Source organism: Pristis pectinata, chromosome 26 (assembly GCF_009764475.1).
Source record: "Pristis pectinata isolate sPriPec2 chromosome 26, sPriPec2.1.pri, whole genome shotgun sequence".
Lineage (NCBI taxonomy): Eukaryota > Metazoa > Chordata > Chondrichthyes > Rhinopristiformes > Pristidae > Pristis > Pristis pectinata.
The window spans coordinates 19,446,054-19,473,783 of record NC_067430.1 but is presented as its reverse complement, the minus strand read 5'-3'; the positions used below and the strand labels follow the sequence as shown (position 1 = coordinate 19,473,783).

The following is a 27,730-nucleotide window of genomic DNA, read 5'->3' as shown; positions in this document are numbered from 1 at the left end:
TACACACACATTTATATGTTGTATTTTACAACCAATGTTTACTGTAATCACAGTCTGCAGGTTCCCACACAGTAATTTTGTCCTTATTTTCACGAAAAGTAATCCTTCACGTAACACCTATCCACTGTTGGACACCGATTTCTTTTTTATTTTTCCTTATTTGCTTTTGCAGTTTCCTTTCATTTCAATATAGAGAACAAGCATGATGAGCCATAACCAGGAATTCAGAAAACACATCGCTGTTAAGGGCTTTCAACCAAAGCTAATCGGCAATGCATGCAGAAAATCAATTATACTCTATCAGTGATCAAGGGAATTCAAATTGATTTGTATCTTTTATTCAGTTTTCTTGTAAAATCCAAATTCATGAACAAGTCCTAGAGCCAAGGCATTACTATTCAGTATCAAATGTGTGCCTGAATAAAGCAATCCTGTTGTCAATCAGACACAACAATATTGCTGTATAGCAGGTGATTCAGAACACAAAGTAGACAATGTCTGAACAAACAATTCAAACTATTGATTACTATTAAAAGCTTTCCATCCATAATTATGGGTAGCTTTGCATGGAGTTCAATTTTCACCATATTCTTTGTGACTTGAATGAAAGAAAATGGGTTATATGTTCACCGTAATAATAAATGGGCTGAAATTAATGATTTTTCAAATCATATCCATCTTTTCTATTATTTGATTGATTGACATATACAAAACACACACACACCTACTCTGAGTTGGGAGAATTAAAAATCTTTCTAAAACTTGCTAAATTTTGTGCTTATTTGTACTAAATGTGGGGAAGGCTGTGTTAATGGTTGTAACAAGAATGGTATTGATAGTCAAGAATTAACCAAAATAAGAGGGAAATTAAAAAAATATTGACAGATTTCTCAACTTGCTTTGGTCACATAACCTACCCAACACATCAAAATCAAGGTTAATCTAGTGCCTGGGACTGTAAAATACATTTCCAGAATAAGAACTTGTCACATGGATCATTAAACATTGTGCTTCCTGCATCTCTTCAGTACAGTATGAATACAGCTGCACCTGATGGGAGTCCTCTCCCAGATTCCTAAAGCTTGATTTCCAAGTCATCATTTTGAGAAGACAGCAAAATCTGTGTTGATGACAAGAGAAGGGGCAAGTACTCAGTGCACGCCTGTCTTGTGCACTCATCACCTTAAAATTGGTCGAATAAGCAGGTAGATTCAAGTAATTTCATGAATGATAGAGGTTCCTTATTCCTTCTTGCTCTTGAAACTTTCATTACATTAAGCCAAAAATCACATGCCATACAGTGGGAATTAGGTAAAATATGTCAATTTGAAAACCATTAGGCTCCTGATTCCTGAAAGCTTACATTGTAACTTATTTAACATCTTGTTTAAATCACTTTGTGACTTTGCCGTCTACCACCTCCAAGTGCTACCAAATCTGTCTCCAATTTCCTTAATCCACTGTTGCCAGCCATGCTCTGGAATTCCCTCCCTAAACATCCCTCTCCTCCTCATTTAATAACCTCTTCAAATCTAGCCATTTAGGCCATTGTGAACTATTGTCTGATTGTGCCCTTGTGAAATACCTTGGGATATTTTAATCTATTAAAAGCACTTTTAAACCAAACTGCTATACTTTTCGAAATTAGCTCTTTACACAGCCACATTTTGGCATAAGATGTCTGGCTGGCAGTCAGATAATTGCCATTGGTTATGTTTATATCTGTAACCCTGCTTAATTGTGCTAATTGACACATTTATGTACTGCAGCTGACATTGAATATACTAAGTCTTTTATTCCAAAGTTTGCACTTCAATCCAAGTGTATTATGAAAATGTGAATACCACAATCCAAACAAAAAGTAATACAGAACGTGACACAGATTAAAATTCAAATAAATTGAGGGGAGGAAAATTAGTAATTTTACAATATTTTATTCAGATTTATTTACACAGTAGATTAAGTGTTTGTCACCACCTTGCTTGAACTATAAAATTCCTTTTACTAATCAGCTTCAATTTCAAATCACAACCTCTGAGCATACATATTAAATCAAAAAATTAACATTACAGGGGCTCACTGGGTTATGAATGCCCTGACTTACTGTAATCCGACTTTACGTAAATTCTCCCATACATTTTTCAAGCTAATGATAATTATGTTTCATGGTATTCATTAATTAATATATTCCATTAGTTTAATTATGAGTTGTACGAGGATGATTATTCAATGAAATGAAAGAATTATAGCAGAGCAATATAATATAGGTTACAATAGAAAACGACCATTTCTGACTCAGAGATTGGCTTACAGACAGTTATCAGGAATGGAACCCCTACGTAACCTGGGGACCGCCTGTAAAATCAACCATCCCCATACATACCATGCATTACATTCTTTTCAAAGAAAGACAACAGTTTTTCTCACACCACCAGTAAAAGCTACAAAATCAGCAAAGGAAAAGATATGGTGCTTTTATAATCAAACAAATTGTCATCTTTATAACGGGTTGCAGCAAATATAACTGCTACATTAATTTGACACCCTCTTACAAAATCAGAATGAATTCATCACCATCCATTACTATAATCAAAAAGGAGGTTCAACTATCTATTCTGCATTCTCTACCATAAACGTATTAATAAATGGACACACATCAATAAAACCAGATAATCCTCAGAAGTTATGACTTAACAATGCAATTTATTTCCATGTAATAATTGAGATCACTTCCACTGGAAAGTTTAATTGAATATATAAATCTCCATTTTTCCACATTTAATTCAGATATTCAGCAAAAGTGAAGTGCAAAATCTTCAAGCAGACAAATCATACAAAAAGCATCTTCTCTGACCACCTAGTTGAATAACCTAATGTTATTGCTACTTTTGTAAGAAAATCTCATAACCGACACCAAACGGTTCATCCTACATTATGACCAATGCAGCAAAAGCTGTTATGTTTACATCAAGTTCAGTCATCACAGACGATACAAGGGAAACTCAAGGTCTTCTGCGCAAGCAGTCATCTCTTATACTGTATAATCATCTATGTAGAGTGGGGAGGTCAGTAATGAGTTTAAGAGTCAATCCTAGAATAGCCTAGATTGAAATGCCAACACATCATCGCAATGTAAGGAATTGGACAATGCATTTAGGAAATATCTCTTATGAAGCTGTTAAGATAGCTGTAATTACCACCATGGAAATCACTATTTAAACACAACACATTTTGGCATATTATCATAAACCCAAATCAAAGCAATTTTCACTACACAGTTTTAATCAAGTCACTGAGAGAACAGGATGAAGAGATAGGCCAAGAATAAACAAACCACTTATTCTTCATATAGGAGTACTCTTGTACACTTCATAATGAACAGTGAAAGATCATAATCATGTTGTGCAACAAATTACCTGTGTTTACAGGTTTAATTGTATGCATACGTTCAAACCTTGATTACTCGGTTCCAGTAGGAAGCACTATATATTGGTCAAGAGGTAAAATTACCCTGTTCAAATCCATGCTTGCAATTATTTCTACTTTTTAGTGAGATCTAGCCATTAACCTTGATAGCTCTTCTTCCATCTGCCACCCATTCTTACAGTAGCAAATAAATACATAACCTAATACGAAACCTTCAGCTAAACAGACACCATGTGAAACATTGTAAAGCTACTTACAATCTAGTGGAGTCAGAAGAAACAAACATGTTACCTCATTTGTGTTCCAGCGGTGTCTTTCCTTTGGTAAAGCAGAACATTTCGGTAGACATTCGAGTAATTTCTTGGGCAAGAATATTTTCACATGACTGCCATTGCTGTTTCCATGATCATCTGAAATTAAGCAAAATGGTATATAATTATTGACCAATCAAGCAGCTCAGGTCACATAAGGAACAGGAGTGGACCAGTCCACCCTGTGAATCTGCTCATCTTGAATAACATTACGGTGGATCCAATGAAACATTCACTCCCTCCATCACCAGTGCACTGATTGTAGTATACACCACCTACAAAATGTAAGAGTAACCTGGCATGACTGTGACAACAACATGAACTCATTACCCACAACTACCTAGAGGAGGGTTCCCCAAAGTGTGGGCCACAACCCCAAATAAAGCTGCAACATCAACTGAAGGATCCAGAATTGCAAGTCACATTTGGCTGAAAATGTTGCCTTTGATGTCATACCACCCCCCCACTGGAGCTGAATATATTCAATTGTTTCCCTTGCTAAAGAAAATGTATAATGGAGACACAAGAGACTGCAGATGCTGGAATCTGGAGCAAAAAAACAAACTGTTGAAGGAACTCAATGGACCTGATCTGCTGAGTTCCCACAGCAGTTTATCATTATGTGTATTCATTTTCTATAGGTTTATATTGATTATCGATCTGAGTTTAGAAAAATAGCTATAATTAACAAGCACAACAAAAAGTGAGTAGTGGGTGAGTCTAATTTCATGTGTTATTTCGTAACTTCATCCTGAACAAACCTACTTCTAAGTTCACCAAGAAAGCAGTTTAATGGCACTTCTCCACAATAAATACAATCCACAGTTAAAGCAAAGAAAATAAATTTTAGGCAAGTGAATTTAACAACCATTTTAGTCACAGTGCTCAGTTTTATTTTCAATCTAAAAAACTGAAAATTATGTTAGATGTTTTATATTTAAAATATAATAAACATAAAAATGTACTGCGGTACATATTTGTGATATGTTGTCTGCATCATTTTGTGGTCATAAAATATTTCCAGTTTTTAAATGGAGTCATGCCAACTAAGGAAAAGGTTGGAAAACAATAACTGACATGGATATGGACAGCAGGTGCAAGAAGAGAGTTTGAGGTGCAAGTTAATATCCAAGTCCCACACAATCTTGCTGGAAATGCATTGCCATTCCTTCACCATCTCCTCCAGGGCACTTAGAGGCTGGCAAAAAACAGTGGATTGACTAGTTATACCTGAATAGTGAATAAAAAGAGAAAGGTTCCATAAGAAAATGCAAATTTTTTTGCCCCTTCTGTGCTATGTCAACATAGTATAATTCCATAGATGCCAGACACATTCTCAAACCTAATTCAAGTAGACAGCAAGTCACGATTGAGCATCTCAGCAGCAACTTAAATATTGGGGTCATCAATGACAAACCCAATTCTGACCTCAAATGACATCCCTTGGCATATTAGTAGCAGAGGTCTGGATAAAGTTCAAAAATATGCACACTGTTACTTTATAATTACTTAATTCTATGGTTATGGAAGTCAAGAGAAGCACCTTGACAACTGCTGGACCGTCAATTAAATCATGACAAACCAAAAGTCTCTAGCCTTATCTAGTAGAGTATTCAGCAATGAATACACTTGATCCATATTCACAATAAATTCAACAAAATATTATAATTTTGACTCTAAACAAGTAATTACAATATTCTGCATTACAAAACCAAAATGGTACTTGCAAAAGAATATGTAAAATACCAATTGTAACAGTAGAAATTTGTGGATTTAATTGTCAGATGCAAATTTTAAAGAGAACTGTTTGTATTGGTATGTTTTTTAAAAATTCAGTTTGCATTTCTGTGCTTTTTTTTCCCCTATCACTAAAACAGCCTCAAGTTTTCTGCAATTTATCAGGACGACCTGCATCCCAACATTTTGAAAGGGCCAACTGTGAAGACGGTAGATATCAATTTCCAAAATTCTGTAGAATCTCAAACTGATCCCACAGAGGAAAAGGTAGCAAAGATAACCCCACGGTTTAAAGGCAGGGGAAAAGAGGAAATGGGAAACTATAGATCTGTCAGTCTGACATCAGGTAGTATTGAAAAGACTGGAACCTATTAAGGAAGTAACAGGGCACTTAGAAATCAATTGTAGGATTGAGCAGAGTGAACAGTAAATTATGAAAAAGAAATTGTGTTGAACAAATGTTAGGGTTTTTGAAGTTGCAAGTAGCAGAATAGGTAAGAAAGTGGCTGTAGTATATTTGGATTTTCAGAAGACATTTGATAAGGCGCCACACCAAGAGTTATTAAACAAAAAATTAGAGTACACATGATTGTGGTAATATAGTTATGTAGATTGAGACTTGATTAACAAACAGAAAAGTAGGAATAAACAGGTAATTTTGGGTTCAGAACCTGTGAACAGTAGCATAATACATGGTTGCTACTGTGGCCCCAGCTATTCATAATCTACAGCAATCATTTGATTGAGGGGACAGAGTGTAAAATATGCAAGTTTGCTGATGATACAAAGCTGCAGTGCAAGTTACAAAGATGATGCAGAGATGCTTCGGGAGATACAGACAGTCAGTGAATGGACAAGGACCATAATGTGGAAAAATGTGATGCCATGCATTTTGGTAGAAAAAATAGAAAAAGAGTACTTCTCTTTTTTTTACAAAGTTGAGAGATTGAAAAGTGTTGGTATTCAGTGGGACACTGGTGTCCTTGTATATGAATCATTGAAGGTTAACAAGCAGGTACAGCACGAAACTAGGTAAGGTCTTAATTGCAAGAGGATTTGAGTACAAGAGTAAATGCATCACACTGCAATAACATGGGGCCAGGTAAGACCAAACCTTAAATCATGTGTACATTTATCATCTCTCAACCTAAAGAGATACACATGTGATAGAGGGAATGCGACAAAAGGCTCACCAAACAGAATCCAGGATCTCATTGAAAAGTAGAAAATTCTTAAGCAATTTGTACAGAGTTGATGTTCCCCTTAGCTGAGCTGTCAAGAAGCACAAGTCAATCTCAAAATTAGTGGTAAGCCACTTAGAAATTAGATTAGAAGAAAGTTTCTTCATGCAGAGGGTAGTGAATCTTTTTAACTCTCTACCCAAGAGTCTGTGAAGTTTCACTTATGGGGGCATATTCAAGGCAGAGTGATAGATTTTGGATTTTTAAAGGAATTAAGGAACTTGTTCCATTCTTCCATCTGTATGGTGCTCAGGATGTGGTCTCCTGTGCATTGGAGAAACCATAGACTGGGCAAGTGCTTTGCAAAGCACCTCTATTTAGTCCACAGGATGCCCCTGCATTTCCATTTACTCATCACTTTAATTTTCCATCCCATTCCCACTCTGAACTACCCCACTATGGTTTCCTGAACTGCTCCAGTGAGGTCCTAAAATTTCAGGCATCTTGCCTTTTCTGCTTGCATCAGAACTACCAATTCTATTACAGGGTTATCCATCTGTAATATTACTTAGTTTTAACTTTTTGCACACCACATGATCTGCTAAGCATTTTCCTTTTGGTTTCCAGTTTTAGCAACTGCTCAAACCTGCATTGTATTGTTTTTACATATCCCTTTGTTGGATTTCTCTCTTTCTCTCTCACTAAATGCCTTCATTTATCTCTTAATCCATTGGCTCTGTAAGCATCAGCATCATCTGGACAACCCTGGCTTCATCCCATGAGATATTTCTCTCATCCTATCCATCCCTTCCCCTATCTTCTCTGCAACTTAAAACCAACATGTTTTCTCACTTTCACAGTTCTCATGAAGGATACTCTACTACATACAGCAATCAATATCTCAGCTCCACTTTCTTCCGCTTATGTCTCTCTTGCCATTCTCTGGCCCATGAAAGTATTTACCCCTACCTCCTGACAAGCTCAACTGGTCCATTCTACTTCCTGACTAATTTTCCCACCCAGTGCACCCACTGAACTTTAATTTTGCCCATCTCCTTCTCTGCAACTCACCCCAGTCAGTGCTGACCCAATGATCATCTATTGCCATCCTTCTCCGCAGCTCCTTCCTAATGTGGCAGTTCACTTGAAAGGCCTTGCCACACGAGATTATTGTGGATGATTGCAAATACACTATGGCCTTGAATAAAACCTGCATCATAGGTAATGATATCTTTCCTTTAAATGAAACCTCCCAGGCTGGCTTTACCTTCCAATATTTGTTTTCCTCAACATTTGTGGTTCCCATCAGCCTATTTTCTCAGCCAGCCACATGATCTTGTCAGCTCACACGGCCTCATTCCTCTCCTCACCTCAAATGCAGACTGAGCCAACTCTGACCTCCTCTTTGTATCTCTCACCATCCATATCCTTCTTGCCCCACCCAACTCTACTCATTCCTCTGACAAATGCACTCTTACTATTCACTTGGTCTGCAGTTTAAAGTTCTAACCTTTGCCATTCCATTTGCCATAGCATTTCTTTAGTTACTGATCAGCTCCAGCAAGCCATTGCTTTGACAAATGACATTTTGGCCTCCATTAAAATCAGTCCTCTCTCACTCTGGCTGGTTCCCCTGGTGCTATACTCATTTTCACTCCTTTAAGTTAAGGGGCACAAATCTGAACAAATATAGCAAATGCCTGGTTAAGCCATTCCCCGACAAATCTGGCAATCGAATTGTGCTCTTATCTGTCACTAGTGCAAACCATTTTCTTAAATCCCTCTCTGCCTATCACTTCCACCCTTGCCTTCAATGACAAGTGCAAGTTCTCCCTTACTAAGATTGAGCCCTTGCTGCTTCACTTCCTTCCTAAAAATCAGAGATTACATGCAGTTTAACAGGAAAGGAGGGGAAATAGCGTTTGACAAATTTGCATGAATTCTCTGAGGATGTACCAAATGTGATGGATAAAAAGGGAACCTGCAGATCTGGCATATTCGAATTTTCAGAATGTGTGCAATAAAGTGCCACATAAAAGGTTACTGCACAAGATAAGGACATGATAAGGAATGGCTTAATTATTATAAAACAGTCAGGACAAATGGGCCACTTTCAGATTGGCAAAAGTAGTGGGGTGCCACTAGCATCAGTATTGGGGCACCAACTATTTACAATCTACATTTATGACTTAAATGAGAGCATTAAGTGTACTGTAGTGAAATCTGCTGAAAATACAAAGACAGGTGGGTTAGCAAGTTGTGAGGAGGTCACAATAGCCTGCAAAAGGAATAGAGATAGGCTACGTGAGTGGACATAAACTGGCAAATGGAGAACAATGCAAGATTAACCACTTTGGAAGGAAGAATGTAAAGCAAATAACCATTGAAATGGAATGGAAAGTAACCCACAGCTATTTCTCCCTAACACAGAATGACAATGACAGGTACAACATCTCAATCACTAAGATTAAGTCCATCCAGTAAACTCTTGACAAGGACTCTTGACCAGAACCCACGTGAGCTCTTAATTAAAAGTACCTTTGCCTTCAAATCTGCTTTACCATTAGGCCCATAAAGCTCATCATACCCATTTTACCAGATGTCCTCATTTATAATCACTCCAACCAGATTTTCACCCCTGAATCATGTCTTGAAATATCTCGGACTCAAGTCACTAATGACATCATAAGCAATTTTGATAAAAGTTATCCATCACTCCTTTGACAAAACTGACCACACCAATCTCCTTCAAAATACCTCTACAGTTATCCAGCTGGATGGGATTGCCCTCATCTTGTTCCATGTTTCTCTATCCAATCATAGCCAAAGAGTCATGAACAACAGCTTATTGTCCTGTACTCATACTGTTACCTCTGGTGTCTCCCACAAAAATATCTTCAGTCCCTTCCTTTCTTCTCATCTACATGATACCCCTTAGCAATTATCATTTGCAAGTACTGTGGGGTTAATGACACCCCAGTTTCATCTCTTCACCACGTTCTCTATTTCCTCAATTATGCCTCAATTGTCAGACTGCCCAACAAACAGTATTCAAGCAGCAGAATTTTTTTCCAACTAAATATTGGCAAGACCAAATCCATTGCCTTTGGTTCCCATCTCCTTAGCAAATGCCTGGATCATCGATCAAAATCTTGATGTTTTCTTTTTCCCCCAAACTCTTGTCTTGGATCCCTAACCTTGCCACCTCAAGATAACTTATTTCTACATTTATAATTTCAGCCAGAGCTATCCTTTCCCCAGAAGCTGAAACCTTCTGCATGACTTTGTAACCTTTGGACTTGACTTGTACAGTATACTCCCAGCTAGCCTCTCTTATTCTACTCTTCATAAGCTGTGAGCCTTCCAAAACTCTGTTGTCCATATCCTTAACTTGCACTATGTTCTGTTCACTCATCTCTCTGTGCTAGTTGGCCACCCAGTTAAGGAATGCCTGAATTTTAAAGTTATTTTCAAAATCGCTCTATGACCTCACCCAATCCATTGCTGTTACCTCTTACTGCCCAATAGGCCTTCCAGATATCTGTACTCCTCTAAATCTCGTCTTCTGCTCATCCACTATTAGTAAATGTGCCCTGCAGCCGCCAAGGCCTCCCAAAATCTCTCCAGCTCTGTAACAGAGACATGGCTTGAAATCTATCTTGCTGACTACATTTGTGGTCATCTGCCCATTTCTTTGTGATTTTACATCATGGCTTAGTTTGATAAGTTCTGTGAAACATCTGGGGACATTTAAAGGAACTATACAAATGGAAATTGTTGGCGTTCTCAATTCCCAACATTATAATCAGCACTTAACTTAGCAGTTGTCTAATCTCTTGTCTTTAGAGAAATGTCTTGTCACAAATGAAAGCACTTCAACAAGTTTAAGTTCTGCACAAAAACTGTTGCTAATAAATGAGTACAGGTGATCCTAGTACCACTGGATAAGTACCAACATTGACAACAATCCCCTTAAGGATTCTCCAGTGTTCTAGAATTGTTCCTCACTCCTTCTGTATTTTCAGATTCACCTTCACTTGCAGAACCTCAGTGGTGTTCTCCACATTTGAGCTTTTGCCCATTAATTTGGTATCTCATTGTAAACCAAATATTGTCCTCAGTTTTCCAGTAATTAAAAATATAAACATGATTTTAATGACATTATTGGAAACTTGATCCCTCATTAGGAAACTCGTCACATATTATAACCAACTGCAGCAGCTGACATAATACCATTTTGACAATATTAAAAGAAACTCAGTCATTTGGTAAATATTATACATTGGGAACATCGAGAAGTTCTCTCAATGGAATACAAAAAATCTACTTCTCTTCCCTTTTTAAATTATTATCTCATTACCATGGCAGAGTCCCACTGATACAAAAGGCCATTCTTTATGCACAAGCCTAGATGATAAATACTATCCAGTATCTATAGTATACTATCCAGTATCTATACTATCCATAGGCAGTGGCACAGTCAGCCCAATTTCATCTTCACCATTAATTACATATGCTCATTAGCAGATTCAATGCATAAGCACCAGAATCAAAAATAATTGCAGATTTCTCAGCCCAAAGGTTGGGGCTCAGAGACTGATTTCAGCACACCAACTTATGCTACAGCTGACATCAGCAAACTCAATGAGACTATGAATTAAACTCAGGATGTTTGGCCCATATGGTTCAGTTATATGATGGTTTTACCACCTGTGCCATTCAGTGAACTTTGATGCTATAATTTAATTGCATGGTGTAGATTACAGTTACAAATAATTACTGAATCTCTCCATTAAGTTACTGTCTTGTAATCCACTCTGAGTCTATTGATTATCCTGTGAAGAATATTTCCTGGCAACATGTTAAAATTGTTTTTGTATTACAAAACTACAAAGAACCTGGAAGTCTAAAGCGTCACATGATAAATGTGTACCTTTTCCTCTACATTACTGCACCTCTACCATGCTCAGCATTTCCACTGTATCAGGGTTAAAATATAAAAAAAAACTTTTCAGCAGACTATATATTATAGAAAACAATAAGTAGTTGTCAGCAAATTTAAAGCTCTTGTGGTTCATTATGGCACCATAAGTCAAACTAGTCATCTATTACTGTATTCCCCTTACCCAAAAGATTTCAACGTCTTTTTAATTGTTTTAGTCTCAGCCATTTGAAATTACACCACTTTAAAATTTATAAGTGACAACTTTTTGAACAGTAGTATATTATTTTCAATAAACAACTTCCTTCTAATAAGATACTAGAATAAATTACTTTCCTTAAAATTTTTACTGGTAACAATAATATGAGCCCCAAGATGGTCAGCAATTTTCTTCACATTTTTATTTTCACATTTAAGAACATAAGAAATAGGAGCAAGAGTAGGTTATCTGGCCCATCGAGCCTGCTCCACCATTCAACAAGATCATGGCTGATCTGGCTGTGGAGTCAGCTCACATTTTCACTCAAAAAATTTGAACAGTATTCTATTCTTGACTGTAAAACACTGTCCATTTCAGAGTCCTAGTATCAGCATTAGACACTTCTGGTGAAGGTCATTGTAGGTTAGTGTGGAGTAAAACATTTACTGCAATGGCCTATTATGCTTTCTCAGAGCAAGTGCAGAAAAGACTACATAAAGTTCCCTTCACTTTGCACCTCTGTTATAACTGTGAATTTTTAATTTTCTACACCAGTCATCTTGAATTTATATTCTGGGTAATAAATGCTGATGTATTGCAAAACAGCAACAATCCTATGGTGCATATTCATATGAGTCAGTGTGTTACAATTGCTCAAGCTTGTATATATAGGGGCTTTACACCAACAAAACTAATCTTGATTTCATACCTTCTGTGTGAGCTAGATTTAAAGAGAAAGGCAAACAAATAATTCATTATCAGCTGGTATCATACACCGTTCTTAAAACCATTGAACACTGCTGAATGGTTTTATGAAAAAAACTAAAATGACTTGAAGTATAGCAATAGCATTGGTTGACAGGTAAGCATTGGTGGGAAGCCTGGAGGATTCACATATTTTTCTTTTGTTACGGACTCAGTGAAAGTCCCTTTAAGATAGAGAGTGTGTGTGTATTTGTGTGTGTGGCGTGCTTACGTCAATAGAAGATAAAGGACGTAATGACGTTGTTGAAGAAGTCAGAAGAGAGAGAGAGAGAGAGAAGGGAGAGAGACACCAGCCTGCTTGTTTTCTCTATCGATGGATGAGAAACAATAACTGTGTTTGCCACTGAAATCCATGTATGGAAGTTGGAAGTAATCCGGTGGAGTTCACTTTGTTGTTGACCTGTAGAAGGAAACAGGTATTTGTGTGTGGACGACCACGATTCGGATGCTTTTCGGGGTGAGGAAGTCACTACCGAGTAAACACTGAAGTGTCGCTTGGGTTCCATCGTGGAACATTTGGATTTCGTATTTACTCTCTCTATGTTTCTCTACGTCTAATCTTCAGACAACGGTGGTTGTTGAAGAAGCCCTTGCTCATGTTTCACCTTATGGCTTGCGGAACTGAACTTTAAGAACCATTCCTGAACTGGGAGTTTGGGACTTTGCCACACACACACACACACACACACACACACACAAAGAGTTTAGTTTTGGGGTTAACGTTCGAGGTTTAACATTTTTGAATTCTAACATACTAACATTTTTACTTTTATTTTACGTATTATCATAAGTAGTGATTAATAAAATAGTTTTTAACACTGAATCATGCTCAGTGTGTTTCTTTTGTTGCTGGTTCGTGACACTTTGCACAAAACAATGCAAAAAATATTGAAATACAATCCCAAGCAACAGTAGCTACTGCAGTTTTAAAGCCAACAACTCTTGACAATATGACACCATCAAAAGATTGTGCACGCCAGTTTTATCCCCACTTCAAACATTAAAGTAGCTCTGATCTGTGTCAAATTTGTTAATCCAAAGACAGGAGTAGACCTTAGGTTAGAAAACTGGGAACGGATTGAAAAAAATTGAACTTAACGTGTATCTAGTGACCAATCTGGGAAGGTGCATACAAGTAGGAACACATTCAACTATGATGTTTAACTTCCTCTCTCGCATTAGTTTTTGCAGTCTTCATATTCAAACCAGCTTCTGGACAGAATTTCCAGTTGGAAATATGAGTGACAATTTTACTTGTGGCTTCAGCTTCACCTTTCATTTGCAAACCTTTTATATTTTTTATGTACATAAACCTCATTCAAGTCACCCCGCAGTCTTCTCTTCCCTACAGAAAACACACCCACCCTGATAAATACCAGAATATCTGAGCTACCAGGAAAGATTACATGTCTTATGCCTTTAGTAGTTCCACATTCTTTACAAGAACACAAAAATCAGATTAGCTGCAGTGCCCAAAATATGTTCCAATCAAAAATATATACAAGTTTAACTGTTTCTTAATTCTACCACTCTAGAAAGGAATTCTAATGCTTTGCACTTTTTCCTGGCAATGATGAACCTGCATTGTCACTTGTAATAATTTGTATATCTGTATAAGATGATACCTTTGATCCTCTAACCATTTGACATGCATGTTCCATGAAATGTTATTCTACCAAAATGTGCAATATCACACTTCTCCAAGTTGAAGTAAATTTGTCACTTACAAATTTAACAATGGTTTCTTGTAATTCAAAGATTCTAATATTAATTACATACCCCAATTTGGTGTCATCTAAGTCCTAAGCACCTTGTGCACATGATGCACAAATATCCCCAAGCAATTATCCTCAGTAAATTCCTTCACCCCCCCCCCCACTCAGTTTTGTTTTGAACCCAGTTTGTCATAAAATCACAAGGAGAAGTGGCAGATATTTGGTTCAATACTTCCAGCCAGCTCTCTGTAGAACAATCCAGTCAGTGCCATCCCTGTTTACTATCCCCACAGTTTAGCAAGCTCAATTTTCTTGAGGCTATTTAATTTCCTTTCGAAATAAATTATCATCTCCATTTCCACCATCCCACTGGCAAATTTCAGGTCATTACCACTAGCTGTATTAAAAAGTTGTTCATCATATTGCTCCCTTATCTCTTATTTGGAACCTAAAACTCCTAGTCTTTGTACTATCAATTAACAGGAATAAATTTTCCCTGTCTAACTTGTCCTAATCTTTTATTCTGATATCCAATCTCCCCTCAATCTTCTTTGCCCCAAGAGAACAAACCCAGCTTCTCTTGCTAAAATCTTTCAAATCTTAAAACAGTTTTGATAAATCTCCTATCCATTCTGTATATCCTCTGACTTTGGTAGTAAGTTTACTGCATGCTAATGAATAGGGATAAGATATGGCACAGCACTACTAACAACATACATCTAACCAAGTCAATTTATTCATTGAACAAGTCACATTAAAGAGTAAACAGAAACATTAATTTCTTGCAATCAAAGCAGAAATATTTCTCCAGAAAAATGCAATGAATAGAGGATCGTTATACCCAAGTTAACTGCACAAAGTCAATGTCAGCCACTAGAGTATGGTCATGATCCTTAATTGGCAGGAATCACCCAATCACCTGCACTTTTGGCTGGCTGTAGCACTACCACTATATGCAGTGTTTTGGAAATCTAAAAACATTGCATCTATTAGATTGTCTTTAGACAAGCTTTGAGCTACTACCTCAAAAGAATTCTGTAAAAGTTGGTTCAGCTTTTCTTTTTGAAACTGTAGTGGCTGCTCTTCAATTTCTTTTCAGTTTCAAGATACTTTTTGTTTGATCTTTGAAGAGGGATTCCATTATCATGACATTCAAATCAATGCACTGCTGACAATGCAGCCTTTCCACAGTAGTTCATTTTAATATCTCCATAGATTATGTGTTCTACTCCTGCTAAACCTACTTCATAAAAGCTTTTAAATTTCTTCACACTCATATTTTACAATTCTCAAATACCTATCGTCTTATCAACTGCTCTCTGCAAACCATGGATATCTTCATTGACTTTGTTGAAAAATTATCAGCATCACCACTGAACTACCATTCCAAATCTAAAACATCTAGATTCAAGCTGCACCCTCTTATGAACACAAAATGATAGTTTTATGGTAAATAAAGTCAGAAAGACAAATTCAAGAATATGCACAGTGTGTGTTCAGTATTAACTGAGGCATTGCACTTTTAAAATCTGACACAATTAAAATGACACACATTTCATCCAAAATTGATGTCAAAACAATATTAAAAAAACATCTAATTCAACATGAAAAAATATGGAAGAACTACAAAAGTAAATAAACTGGTTCAGATTTTGCAGTTAATGAAAGTGAAATTACCAGGATGTGTTATCATTACCCTGTGAAACTGAGAATCTTCAGAATGGCTTTCCATGGATGCTTTCTCTACCAGAGCCAGCTGAAATAACTTGAACCAGCATTAATTCAGTGTTTACAAATGGATAAAATCCACTGTAAAATATTCTGAAAATTTTTACACTTAAGTATGAGAGATTTAAGTGAATTTTTTTTTACACTGATAGAAAAACAATTACTTCATAGCGAACTATCTGACCTTAAACAAAAGGTTATGTTTGTTGCAATTTATTTACTGAAAATTTAAAATTAAGGAACTTCAAAATAAAAAAAAAAATCACATTTCAGCTTTATTATAGGTAAATTACCAACAAGGCTCAGATCCTAAAAAATAATTAACAAAACAACCTTGGTACCTTATCCAAATTAGCTATTGCCCACACCTGAGCCTAAATAGAAAGCAATAGCTAGCAATTCAACAGCAAGCAGCATCACAACTTAGCCCAATCCTGACAGCATAACAATTCTTGCTAATCAGAAATAGGAATTTGAGTTTGTTTTCCTTCTCTATATCGCCAAAAATTATCCATTCAAAAAATTCTCCTGGAAAAAAAATTAAAATGACATTGCTTTCTATTTTCCTTCTGAATACTATTTATATATTTTCCATGTGGAACTGCACACGTTGATTGAAAAAGATTTCCAAGTGCATTCTGTAAATTCTCAAACATGTCAGGCAACACAGAGAGGGAAAACCAGAGTTAATATTTCAGAGCTTTGACCTTACATCAGAACCAATAACTTGGGCTTTCGCTCATCAAAGATGACATCAAACTGCTGAATATTCCATCTCTAGTATTTTGATGGTAACTTCATTTTGGCTCATAATATTTTATTGAAAGCAGAAGACTAATATGTTTTATGGCTTCATAAAAATGAACCCTTCAGTTGTTTTGGGGGTGGTGAAGGCAACCAGGATCAAATCTCTAATTCTGCTGCTTGCCAGCTTTGATAAATCCTGAATCAAATCACTGCCAAAGTAGAACGAATCAACTAAATATTTTATTTCAACAGACATACAGAAACAGAAATGATACTGGATTGAATCAGTGAATTTCAAATCAGATGTCTTAATAATGTACAATGAACAGCAAAACCAAACTGTTAGAAATAGTGTTCAGTAAAGCTCAGCTTTGGAAATATTACTTGCAAAAGCTGTTAATTTATATTTTCCCAATATTTTTGACAAAGTTTCAGACCTTAAAATCCAACCAAATATGTAACTGGATAAGATGCAACACATGCCTGCTTGAACCATTGATAAACTGTACTATCTACTACATACATGTATTAACAGCACAATAACAGGCCATTCAGCCAAACAGAGCCATGCTAGGGTTTATGTTCCACACAATCTTCCTGCCACCCTCCACCCAATTCAATCAAGAAATCCTTCCATTCTGGAATTTCTCAGAAGTAAAAGAGATGTAAAAGTTAAACAGAAAGTCAGCTGTTCATGCAAAAAGGTATATCAGGGCCTCATTGACTTTTCTATACACATTCTAGCAGCTCTAGTTAGTGGTTGTCCTTGTGTGAATTTAGCCAGTGAGCACTGGCAAACAACTCAATTACAGTACAACAGGCCCTAGCAAGCCTGGTCAAGCCTTCAGACAATGTCCAGGCAAACTTCCAAAAAGTGATCACTGGCTTTCGGAAGAAGGCACAACAGCTGATTTTTCTCTGTTCCATGCATGGGTTGCTGAGGCCAAATTGAATGCTCTGTCATTGTCTCAGGGAAAGCCAGCCTTTTCAAAACTGAATAATGTCAACTCTGGGTGTTTCCTGCCCACATGGCTCAGCTGCTTACAGCTAAACAGCTGAGCTATGAAAATAAAGCACTGCAATTGCTTAAAAATCTTCACTCCACCATGAACCTGCAAATGTCTCATGAGTAGCAATATGAAACCTGCCATCAGCAAGAACAACTTTCCGTGATATACCTTAAAGTACAAAAAGTCCTGAAGTTCCTTACAGGAACAAAATAGATGCTAAACTAAACACAATGGATACCTAGAGGGGTGTGGTAAAAGTATTTTCAGAGGTAATTCTGAGTATGATATTGAAGCACAGCGTGTGCATTTGCAATAAATAGGTCAATAATTGATCAAAAATTATGTCCATCATTCCTATTAATCAATCAGAATATATCCATGTATATAATGAATGCAAGCTAGCATATTTTGAGCAAGGAAAAAAGGATTAAATTGTGGAACTAACCATGTATATTAATTAATTGACTTAAAAACTGCTGAACTACAAAAGGGGAGACAGGCTGTCATATATGCCACCTTATTTTCTAAACACAATGATACAGAAAGAGGCCATTTGGCCCTTCGGTTTCATGATTTTACAACAGCAACTTAACCTACCAACACAGTTTTTGGAATGGGGGAAGAAACTCAAGCACCAAGAGGAAACCCACAGGCCACAGAAAACGTGTGCAAACTCTACACAGACAGCACCCAAGATCAGTAATGAACTCAGAACCCTGGAGTAGCAAGGCAGCAGCACTAACTGCTTATACCCTTGTCAGTTTTTTTTAAAATATAAAGGACAGTATTGAAGGTCTATCATGATGTGAGAGTTCAGGTTGGGCCAGAGAATAGAGCAATTTTACATGAAGCATTAACCTGCCCACCACACATGGCTTCAAGTGTGTTGAATAGTTGCTTGAAAAAGGAACATGGAAGGACATGGAAAGCACATGAGTGAGCACTAGTGTGAATTTAAAAGGGGCAAATCATGAGCTGCTTTTTACATATAGTCCCAAGATCAGGAGTAAAATAGTATTATACTTCCTTTTCTATAAAATATGCACACAGACCATCAGCATCATCTCAAGCAACATCAACAAATACTGCTGTCAACACAAGAGTGAAACACTGCATCAACATGCTGCTGATATTTAGGTCAAAATTATAGTTTTTGTCTGCAAGCAGCTATCTTTTCCGACCATAAACATGTGGTCCTTCCCCAAGGCACAGTCCTTTACCCAATCTAAGTGTAGTCAGAATCATTTTTTCAAAAGTCTTTTGAAAAAATGATTTTTGTTGAATTCATTCTCCAAATGCTAATGTTCAATGGCCTGATGGATATAGTTACTGCTTAGGCTAAGATTGCACCCTGCAAACTAGAGCTTTACACCTTTCATTGTTGATCCAAGATCTCAGCCAGATCAACTAAAGGGTTACAGTAGGCCTGAGAATGAGATAAATTGAGAAGAACAAGGTTCCCACCCTTAGACTAAATATACTGACTCATGCTGGAAAACAAATACAAGTATCAGTGCAAGCCGGATCTGGCTTGAACAAATACCCTCAAGATTGAAGATGACTATTTGCCCAAGAGAGAATAACCAACACCTATAGAATCATACTCCAGCAACAGCTTAGAGTTCGAAAAGAATAGGGAAAATTTCAAACTTTAGAAATAAAATGTTACTTGAAATAAAAGGGAAAGTAATTACTGCAATTTGTTACTAAAGCCCAAAAATCAAGCCTTACGATCATCAAATCTATCGTACATTTATAGTGGCTAACAATTCATTGCACTGTTTCTTCCTAGGCAGTCCCTCTGGGCAAAGACAATTTGCTTCCACTCCAATTATGTGGGTTTTGAGAAAGCCAAGAAGAATCCTAAATGGGATCCACACTCTGCCACAGAAGGTGCTGTCTATGCTTGAATGGTGTGTGGATTGGTTGTTTGGGCTATTATGCATTCCCTTAACTGTTTATGCATGGCCTCTCTACATTCACATCATGGAGACCCAATAAGCTTAGTACCTGCCTGGATGCTACTTCCCCAATATAATCCATCACAAACTATTATCCCATGAATTGTTGAGGATACTGCATTCTTTTCTCCTGGAAATGTCTTCCTATGATGGAGCTCAGAGCAGAGTGCTTGTTTCAGAATTTGCTGTCAGGTATGCCTACAATGAAACTGTCCATTAGGGATGCATGAGCATGAACAAATCCTCAGTGCTGGGGATGTTCACTTGGGGATGATGGTGACAATGGTTCACCTTCCCTGCCAATGAATTTGGTGGACTTTACGCAAAGAGTATTGGTGGTACTTTCCCAGTGCTTTGAGGGGCCTACAGTTGATGGATCATGACTCAGAAGCAGAGGCACCAAGTCAAACAAAACAAGTTTATTCCTCACTCTGTACTTTAGTCTTTAGGTTTTTGCTAAGGTGCTAAAGATAACTTCAAAATCATTGAATCAGTGAAAAGAAGTAGAACCCTCTGCTGAAAAATGCAACTGAGAGTGCAATCATTGTCTCTTGATAGACCACAAGTTTGATGACCAGCTTGAGGTTTTTATCTTCAGACACTCTTTGCCTTGATCAGCCAAGAATTGTACTGGCAAACTGAACACAGCAGAAAATTTTGTCTTTGATGTGGCTCCCGAGATATGGAAAATGATTTGTCTTTTCCAGGATCTCTTCATGAATCTTAATTGCTGAGAGGCAATGTTATGCATCATGGACAGGTTTGGTAAAGGACCTTATTTTTCCAGATGTTTAGTGCATATCCTATTCTCTCATGTGTTTCAGTGAAGAAATCAATGATGACCGTAAACTCAGCTCCATTTACAAGTATAGTCTTTAGATTCTGGCTTGCAAGAGGGGGAATAATTGAGCCAGAGTGTACAAACATTAAAAAAATTCTTACCGAGGATAAACTGAAGGGCCAGAGCACAGAAATAAGATCCATCAATGTCACTGGCAAAAGTTATAATTGAAGAAATGATAAGCTTACATAAGCATTTTCCATTTACAGCTTAAAGAAAGGGATTTATAGCCAAAAAATAAAATCATAGCCTGACAAAATGACATAGCAGGAAAGACATTTGTGCATGTGTTATATAGATCTTAAATAATTTAAGAATCTAAAAACACATACACAAAAGATTAAACCAAATGTATTCCTCAAATGAACATAGTTAGAAAATGGGAAAACCGGACCCAGGCCTATAAATGCTACTTTAATATTGCACATCGTCTTTGGTTCTGTATTTCCATTATAAATTCCATGCCAAAACTTATTCATAATTATAAGAGTGTGATTCTGCTTCAGTATCTTAATTGCTATGGTACTACAGACCAAATCAAACCAAACAGGTTTGTTCCCAACTCTATGCTGAATGAGCTGATCTGAGCAGGTTTTGGAAAGCTGAATATATTCTCAGAACAACTGAAGCAGTGAAGGAAAACAGAGTCCTCGGCAACAAAATACAAGTTGAAGTAAACAAACAAAAATTGTACAACATTTTTCATAACAAAAGGATATCCTAAACCTTACTTTGTAGGAAAAAGGGCTGATTATTTCTACATAGCAACCTTCAACAAATATCATTCTGATAATAACCAGATAATCTCCCAAAACTAGCTAAGCACGGGATCAAATTTGGCATCAATTCCACCAAAGTCTCTCTGCACACGCCACACGGGTTCAAAAACAGAATGGCTGCTGAAAAAGACATCGAAGGTAGCCCAGCCATCCTAAGTCCAACTAGTATGAACTAGTACAATCTGGCAAAAAGACAAACAAAATTGAAGATAATGTCTCATCTTATTTGAAAGGCTGACAAACTGAGGACAGAAACTACATATTCTGCTTCTGTTTGGAAAATACTTCATGAACACATTCATCTCTGCAAATTAATCACTTGGCTTACAGTCTAAAAGAGTGAAGGACAACAACAAAAAAATGTTTAATCCAAAACAATAACAGAACAAGATACATTTTAATTGACAGAGATGGACAGTTAAAGAATTTGTAGATGCTTCTGAGCTTCAAAGATGTATAGGACCTAGGATATTTTAATATTTTCCTGTAAGTATTGTTGAGGTACAAGCAACTGTCATCTTTCTGTAACTCTACCAAATGGCTGCTATACAAGTACAAACTGAAATGCTGAATTGAAATACAGGCAATTTCTTTGACTGTGGCAAGCATCACACCCCAAGTTTGATCTCAATTTCATTCAGCACATAACAGGACTTAAAGATTAATAAGGAGGAATAGGAACCACAAACAATTTCTCCTTCCTTACATTCAAAAGCTCTATTAACTTGAGACATCTACTGTAATGATTTATATCAGTGTTAATTTACTTAGGTGGTGTGTATCAATTGAGGCTTCTTGCATCTATATATATGGAAATAAGCTCATGAAGAGGAGCAAGCTTACTTAACCGTTCCACAATATGGGATATTAAGTGAAAAGGGATAGTAAACAAGTAAACAAGAAATTAGTATTTTTTTTCCAAGAATTAAAGACAATGTAATTAAGAGCTGGTGGTGTTTTGGCTGAGATTAGCTCATCTCAAATCTGGGATTAAAGTCTTCAAAAGAGCCAAAGGTATGATTTATTTTCCATCTTTTCTAACAATATTAGAAAATCAACAATTATCACCCATTTCTTTTGTAATATTATTAGATGCCTATTTCAACGTTATTTCAGGTTTCCCCCCCAACAATAAATGAGCATACACACTTACTACGTCCATAATATTATTTGTTCAGAAGAAATTGGAAGGAAGAGCGAGTTCAGATCACAAACAACAAGAGAGAAGCTATCAGAATATGCATCAAAACTGAGAAAATTCATTTCACATAGTCTGAAAGCCTCATATGCTTTGAATCTAATCAGGTTGGGTTGGACTGAACCCAGATGTAAAAGTACCAAAATTTTCTAGCTATCACCTATCCTTGTTCTTATTTAATTATTTCAATTATTTTTCCTTTAGCTTTTCATTTCCAATTTGACCTTTCTAATGACAGTAATCTTATCCATTACTTTAAACAAGATCACAGGTTTTCAAACTGTGTTTCGCCAAACTCCATAAGGTCATTAATGGCAAAAACTATTTGTTGACCTACTGAAGAGTTCTTTTTCTTGTAATAAAAAGATTTTCTGCAATGATAGCACTATTCTCTTCAGGTTTGCTGATTTTCTTTAATGGAAATTAGGACAGCAAGTGGGCCAAAGGGCCTGTTTTGTGCTGTATGGTTCCAAGTCTTAGAAGTCAAAATTTTCTCCTTTACAGAAAATACTCTGATACAAAAGTTGGAAAACCACTGATCAAAAGATACTCTACTTGGGCACGTAGAATCATTTAATTACAGTAAAAAACACTAATCATTTCATAATTAGAACACAGAACAATACAGCACAGTACAGGCCCTTCAGCCAACAACGTTGTGTCAACCTATATAAACCCTATCCCCAATCTATCCCCCTCTCTACTTCACCTCCCATAACCCTCTACTTTTCTTTCAACCATGTGCCCATCTAATAGTCTCTTAAATGACTCTATCGTATCGGCCCCTACCACCTAAAGAAAGTCAAATTGATTTCCCCCACCAAAAATAAGGCATTTTTTTTTGCTCAAATTCTGTAACTGATGGTTTAAAGAAATGCTCTATACGGAAATTCTCAAACCTATTTCAGACCCTTCCAGATGTATCAGTTGTTCTGGTACCCTTACCGGCATGCATCTTATGTTATTATGCCAACAATAAAAATTGTTCGAACCATTAGCATTGTTAAATACTCAATTGATTCTGTTTATCACCTGTAAAAACACTATCACTTGATCTTTTCAGTGACTTAAGAGTTTAAAATAAAAAAAACTGACAAATCTTATTTATTGACCCTGGACCTTCTTATTCTTCAAGTTAATAATCAAACTGCCTACCCTACATCTTGATTGAAAGAACAAGCTTAATTATTACTCTAGTTACAAATGTATCTAATTGCACAAATAATCAATCCTCAATTTTACTATTAAAAATCATATTAATGTATTCCTACTTTCTTTCGACCAACCTTATTTAGCTTTCTTTAGTTATTGCCAAATTGAACAATACTCTTTCAGTTTTATAACCACTGCAGTGGTAGTTATAAATGAATGAAAAAATGTTGCAACGTATCTCACTCTTTAGAACTGGTGTGCAAAATAAAAGTGGCTAATTTACTTGGTGCTCTCTAGTATTTCCTTTGAAGATATATTAACATATTCAGTAATAAAACTCCAGAGAGATGCCATTTGTTTAAGCAATGGGTTATTTTGAAAAGAACCTTAAAATAAATGCAGTACAATCGTGAGTTTAGCGATACTGGTGCATCAACCATAATTTGAGCAATTTAAAAGCAGACCTAATAGTGGATACACTCCTTTTCCAATGTGTTTTTTTTTCACTAAAACAGAAAATGCTGAAAACCCTCAGCAGGTATGAACAGAGAAATATTAAAAATAAATGACTTTTCCATCAGAACTAGGAAATATTAGAAACTCAAAGCAAATTACAGAGAAAAGGCTGAAGTACAAAGTGAATTTATGGGAAACTCTGCTTTAAGCATGGAATGGATCAAGAGGACACATTACTGACTAAACAAAGGGAATGTCTGTATTAGGGAAAACCAGGAGTGACGAAATGACGCAAACAACATTGGTGCAAGTTGAGAAAGGGTGCTGAAGGCTTGTTAAAATCACAGCAGATCTGTCTGGAGGATAAGAAGAAAGCCAAAAAGATTGCTGGAACCGCGAGGTTAAAAAAACATGATTGTTGGAAACTCAAAAGAAAAGAATGCTGAAAATACACAGCAGGTCAGGCAGCATCTGTGGTGAGGGGAAAAACTGAGTTAACATTACACATTGATGACCTTTCATCACGACTAGCCAACTGAAATTGTTGAATTCAATATAATGTCTTGAGAGCGGTAATGCTTTTCGTCATTAAATATGATGCTGCACCTTGAGCACACAATGGGCTTCATTAGAACAGAGTGGGAGAGTGATGGAGAATTAAAGCTGAGGGACATCCTTGCAGGCTGAACAAAGGTGTTTTGCAAAGTGGTCACCCAGTCTGTGTTTAGTGTAGCCATTCTAGAGATCACACTGTGAGCACTAAATGCACAATACTAAACTCTAAGTTGTACAAATGAATTACTATTCAACGTGGAAGGAATGTTTAGGTCCCTGGATTATAGAAAGGGAAGGGGTTAATTGGCAGTTGTTGCATCCCCTCTGGCTGCATCAGAGGGTGTTATAAGAAGGGGAATGCATGTTGGAGTGTTGTCAGAAGAGCAAATCAAGGAGCCACAGAGGGAACAATCCCTTTGAAATGCTAAAGGAGGGGTAGGGAAGGGAAGGGAAGATGCTTCAGGTGGAGGCATTACATGGAACATAGTGAAAATTGGAGGCAAGTGGAGTGCAAGGTGAAGATATGGGCAACCCTATCCTTGCTCAGGACAGGAGATGAGGGGTGAGAGCAGAAGCACAGAAAATAGAACAGATACAGTTGAGAACCCTGTTGACTGAGTGGAGTAGAAGCTATTAAGGAAAGAGGAAGTTATCTCACAACTGTTGTGGAAAATATTGTTATTGGAACAGATAATGACAGAGCCAGAGAGACCAGGATAATGGAATGAAGTCTTTACAGGAAGGTCGAGTAATATAGTCAAGACATCTAAGGCAGTCTGTGGACTTGTAATAACCTGCTGAATATTACCTGCATTTTTTTTTCCAGATTTCCAGTATCTGCAATTGTTTGTCTTTTGAACGTTATTGCTGGCTAGGAAAGAATTCAAGGCACTTTACAGTATTGTGTTGAGAGGCAGTCCATCATTGCTAGCCCCTGGTGAAGCCCAGCTTTAGAGCTCTTCGCCAAATAGTAGAAATCACACCATGTACATTAACAGTTAAAGGGACCATGGGGCAACCACCTATTATGCAATATCAGCAGTGTACCACAGAGGCATACACAGCAGTTTGGGAACCCTACCTCATAACAATGATTCATTCAAAAAGCTGATCAAAAGTTCCATTTTTTTCCCCTACAGTCCCATTTCCAGTCCTTTGCTATTATTGTTTTCAATTGGTCATTTGGAGATGCATGGAAGCAAAAAGAGAACTCAGAGGATTTCACCAGGGAGCTTCTTAAGCTGTTTGGCTCATACTTTCTACCACAAATAAGAGTAACTTGAGACAAGGCAAGTGGCAAGTACAATTTCCTTGGGAGAATAAGGATCTGTAGAACCTAAAGATCTCCACTGCTGTGGCCTTTTCCCTATCTCATGTCTGGATCACTTGTGGACATAATAATTAGAGATCGATTGTCATCGTCACTGCTGTCTCCATTTCTGTGACATGCAACTACTAGGATTGGATGATGCAAGATAAATGGATCTTAACTGTTTTTTCCTATACTTCTAGTGAAAATAATGAATTTAAAATAAGTAAACATATTGGAATAGTGATCAGTGAATCCAACTTCATGTCGAAAGAGCATTACAAAAGGCAAGGAGGACCTTTTGGTCCGGTTTGTATTATATAGCTTCTTGGACAAACCATCAGCAGCCCTGATGAAGGGTCTCGACCCAAAACTTTGACTGTCCATTTCCCGCAAGAGATACTGCCTGACCCGCTGAGTTCCTCCAGCATTTTGTGTGCTGCTCCATCAGCAAAATAAATAATTTTGTTTGCCAAATGTGTTACATAATTACATATAATACACTGTAATGGTACAATGGAATCAGTCTCATTATCCAGGGTGAGTTATAATGAACAATGGCAGGAAACCATTCCCAAAATTTGATACAGTAGTATTAGCTACAAGAATGAAACTAGTTATTACAAACAGCAAATGATATATTATGATATAATAAAGCAAAATAAGTTTGGAAAGAATCTTATCTGAAGGTAGATAAGTAATGGTTTCATCTTATTAAAACAAATATGCGTCTTCATTATTGTTTGGTACTGCAACCATACATAATGAAAACTTCTTCCTCTGGCATGATACACACTCCCTCTGGATCAAGGAAAAGGAAAGATAACCAACAGATTTTATCAAGTCAAATAACAGCAGTACCAATCAGCTGTGACTCTTCTTTCAACAACTTCTACTGAACTCAATATTTGAAAGAAACTCCAAATCAAGCATGGGTCAGTGATGGAGTAGAAGCAAAATATTTATTTAATTTAGTATTTAATACAAATCAACATTGGAATCATTTCTGGCTCTGATAGTAATAGACATCTGGAAGTAAAAAGCTTATTGATTTGAATAATAGAGGCGAAAGAGTTGTGGGTGTTTACAGTTGGGTACTCTACAACAACACAATGACTGACAAGGCAATGCAGAGGAAACTACCTTGCAATCTTTCCAAAGGGAAATGTTTCTATTATTTTAATAATCAGTGCAAGCTAGATAAGAAATGAAGCAAACATAATGAAAAAATGAAGCATATGTCAACACTCCAATGAACTGAAGTTGTGTTTATTTTTTCAAAATATCTTTTCTATCATTTTGTTGATTTATTTCTTAAACTTATATCTAAATAGGAGGGAATAGGAGAAATATACAAAAACTCAGAACCTCTAAAGTTCAAGTTGATCTTTAGAATCATTCCCGAATTGCTGTTCTCCTTCCTTAACATTTGCTTTGTCAAACTAGAGGTTCTATTCCCTTTTATTCTCAGCATCACCTCCCAAAAACATGTTGCTACTGTAATTGGAACTTGAAGTTTTACCATCTCATGGGAATAAGGCCTCGAAGCCAAAGATACTAGCTGTCCTATACACCTAATTATAGAGCTACATAATGTACTTAATGCTACAGAACAAAATTAGACCAAAGCTTTCATCAGGCTTTGTCTCAGATGTATACTGCGCACACTAAAAATATTAAATTTGAACAGCTTTTTAGATAAATGGCAACCGTGAAAA

General features: G+C 36.7%; 1 protein-coding gene across 6 annotated transcripts in view; it reads right to left on the bottom strand.

Moving 5' to 3' along the window:
- camta1a (calmodulin binding transcription activator 1a) overlaps positions 1–27,730 on the bottom strand; it is a 936,513-nt gene that overhangs the window by 891,012 nt on the left and 17,771 nt on the right. For all 6 annotated transcript variants that reach the window (XM_052039225.1, XM_052039226.1, XM_052039227.1 and 3 more), the window contains exon 2: positions 3,718–3,836. In XM_052039225.1, the coding sequence (XP_051895185.1) occupies positions 3,718–3,836 (119 nt within the window). The remainder of the gene's footprint in view (positions 1–3,717; positions 3,837–27,730) is intronic.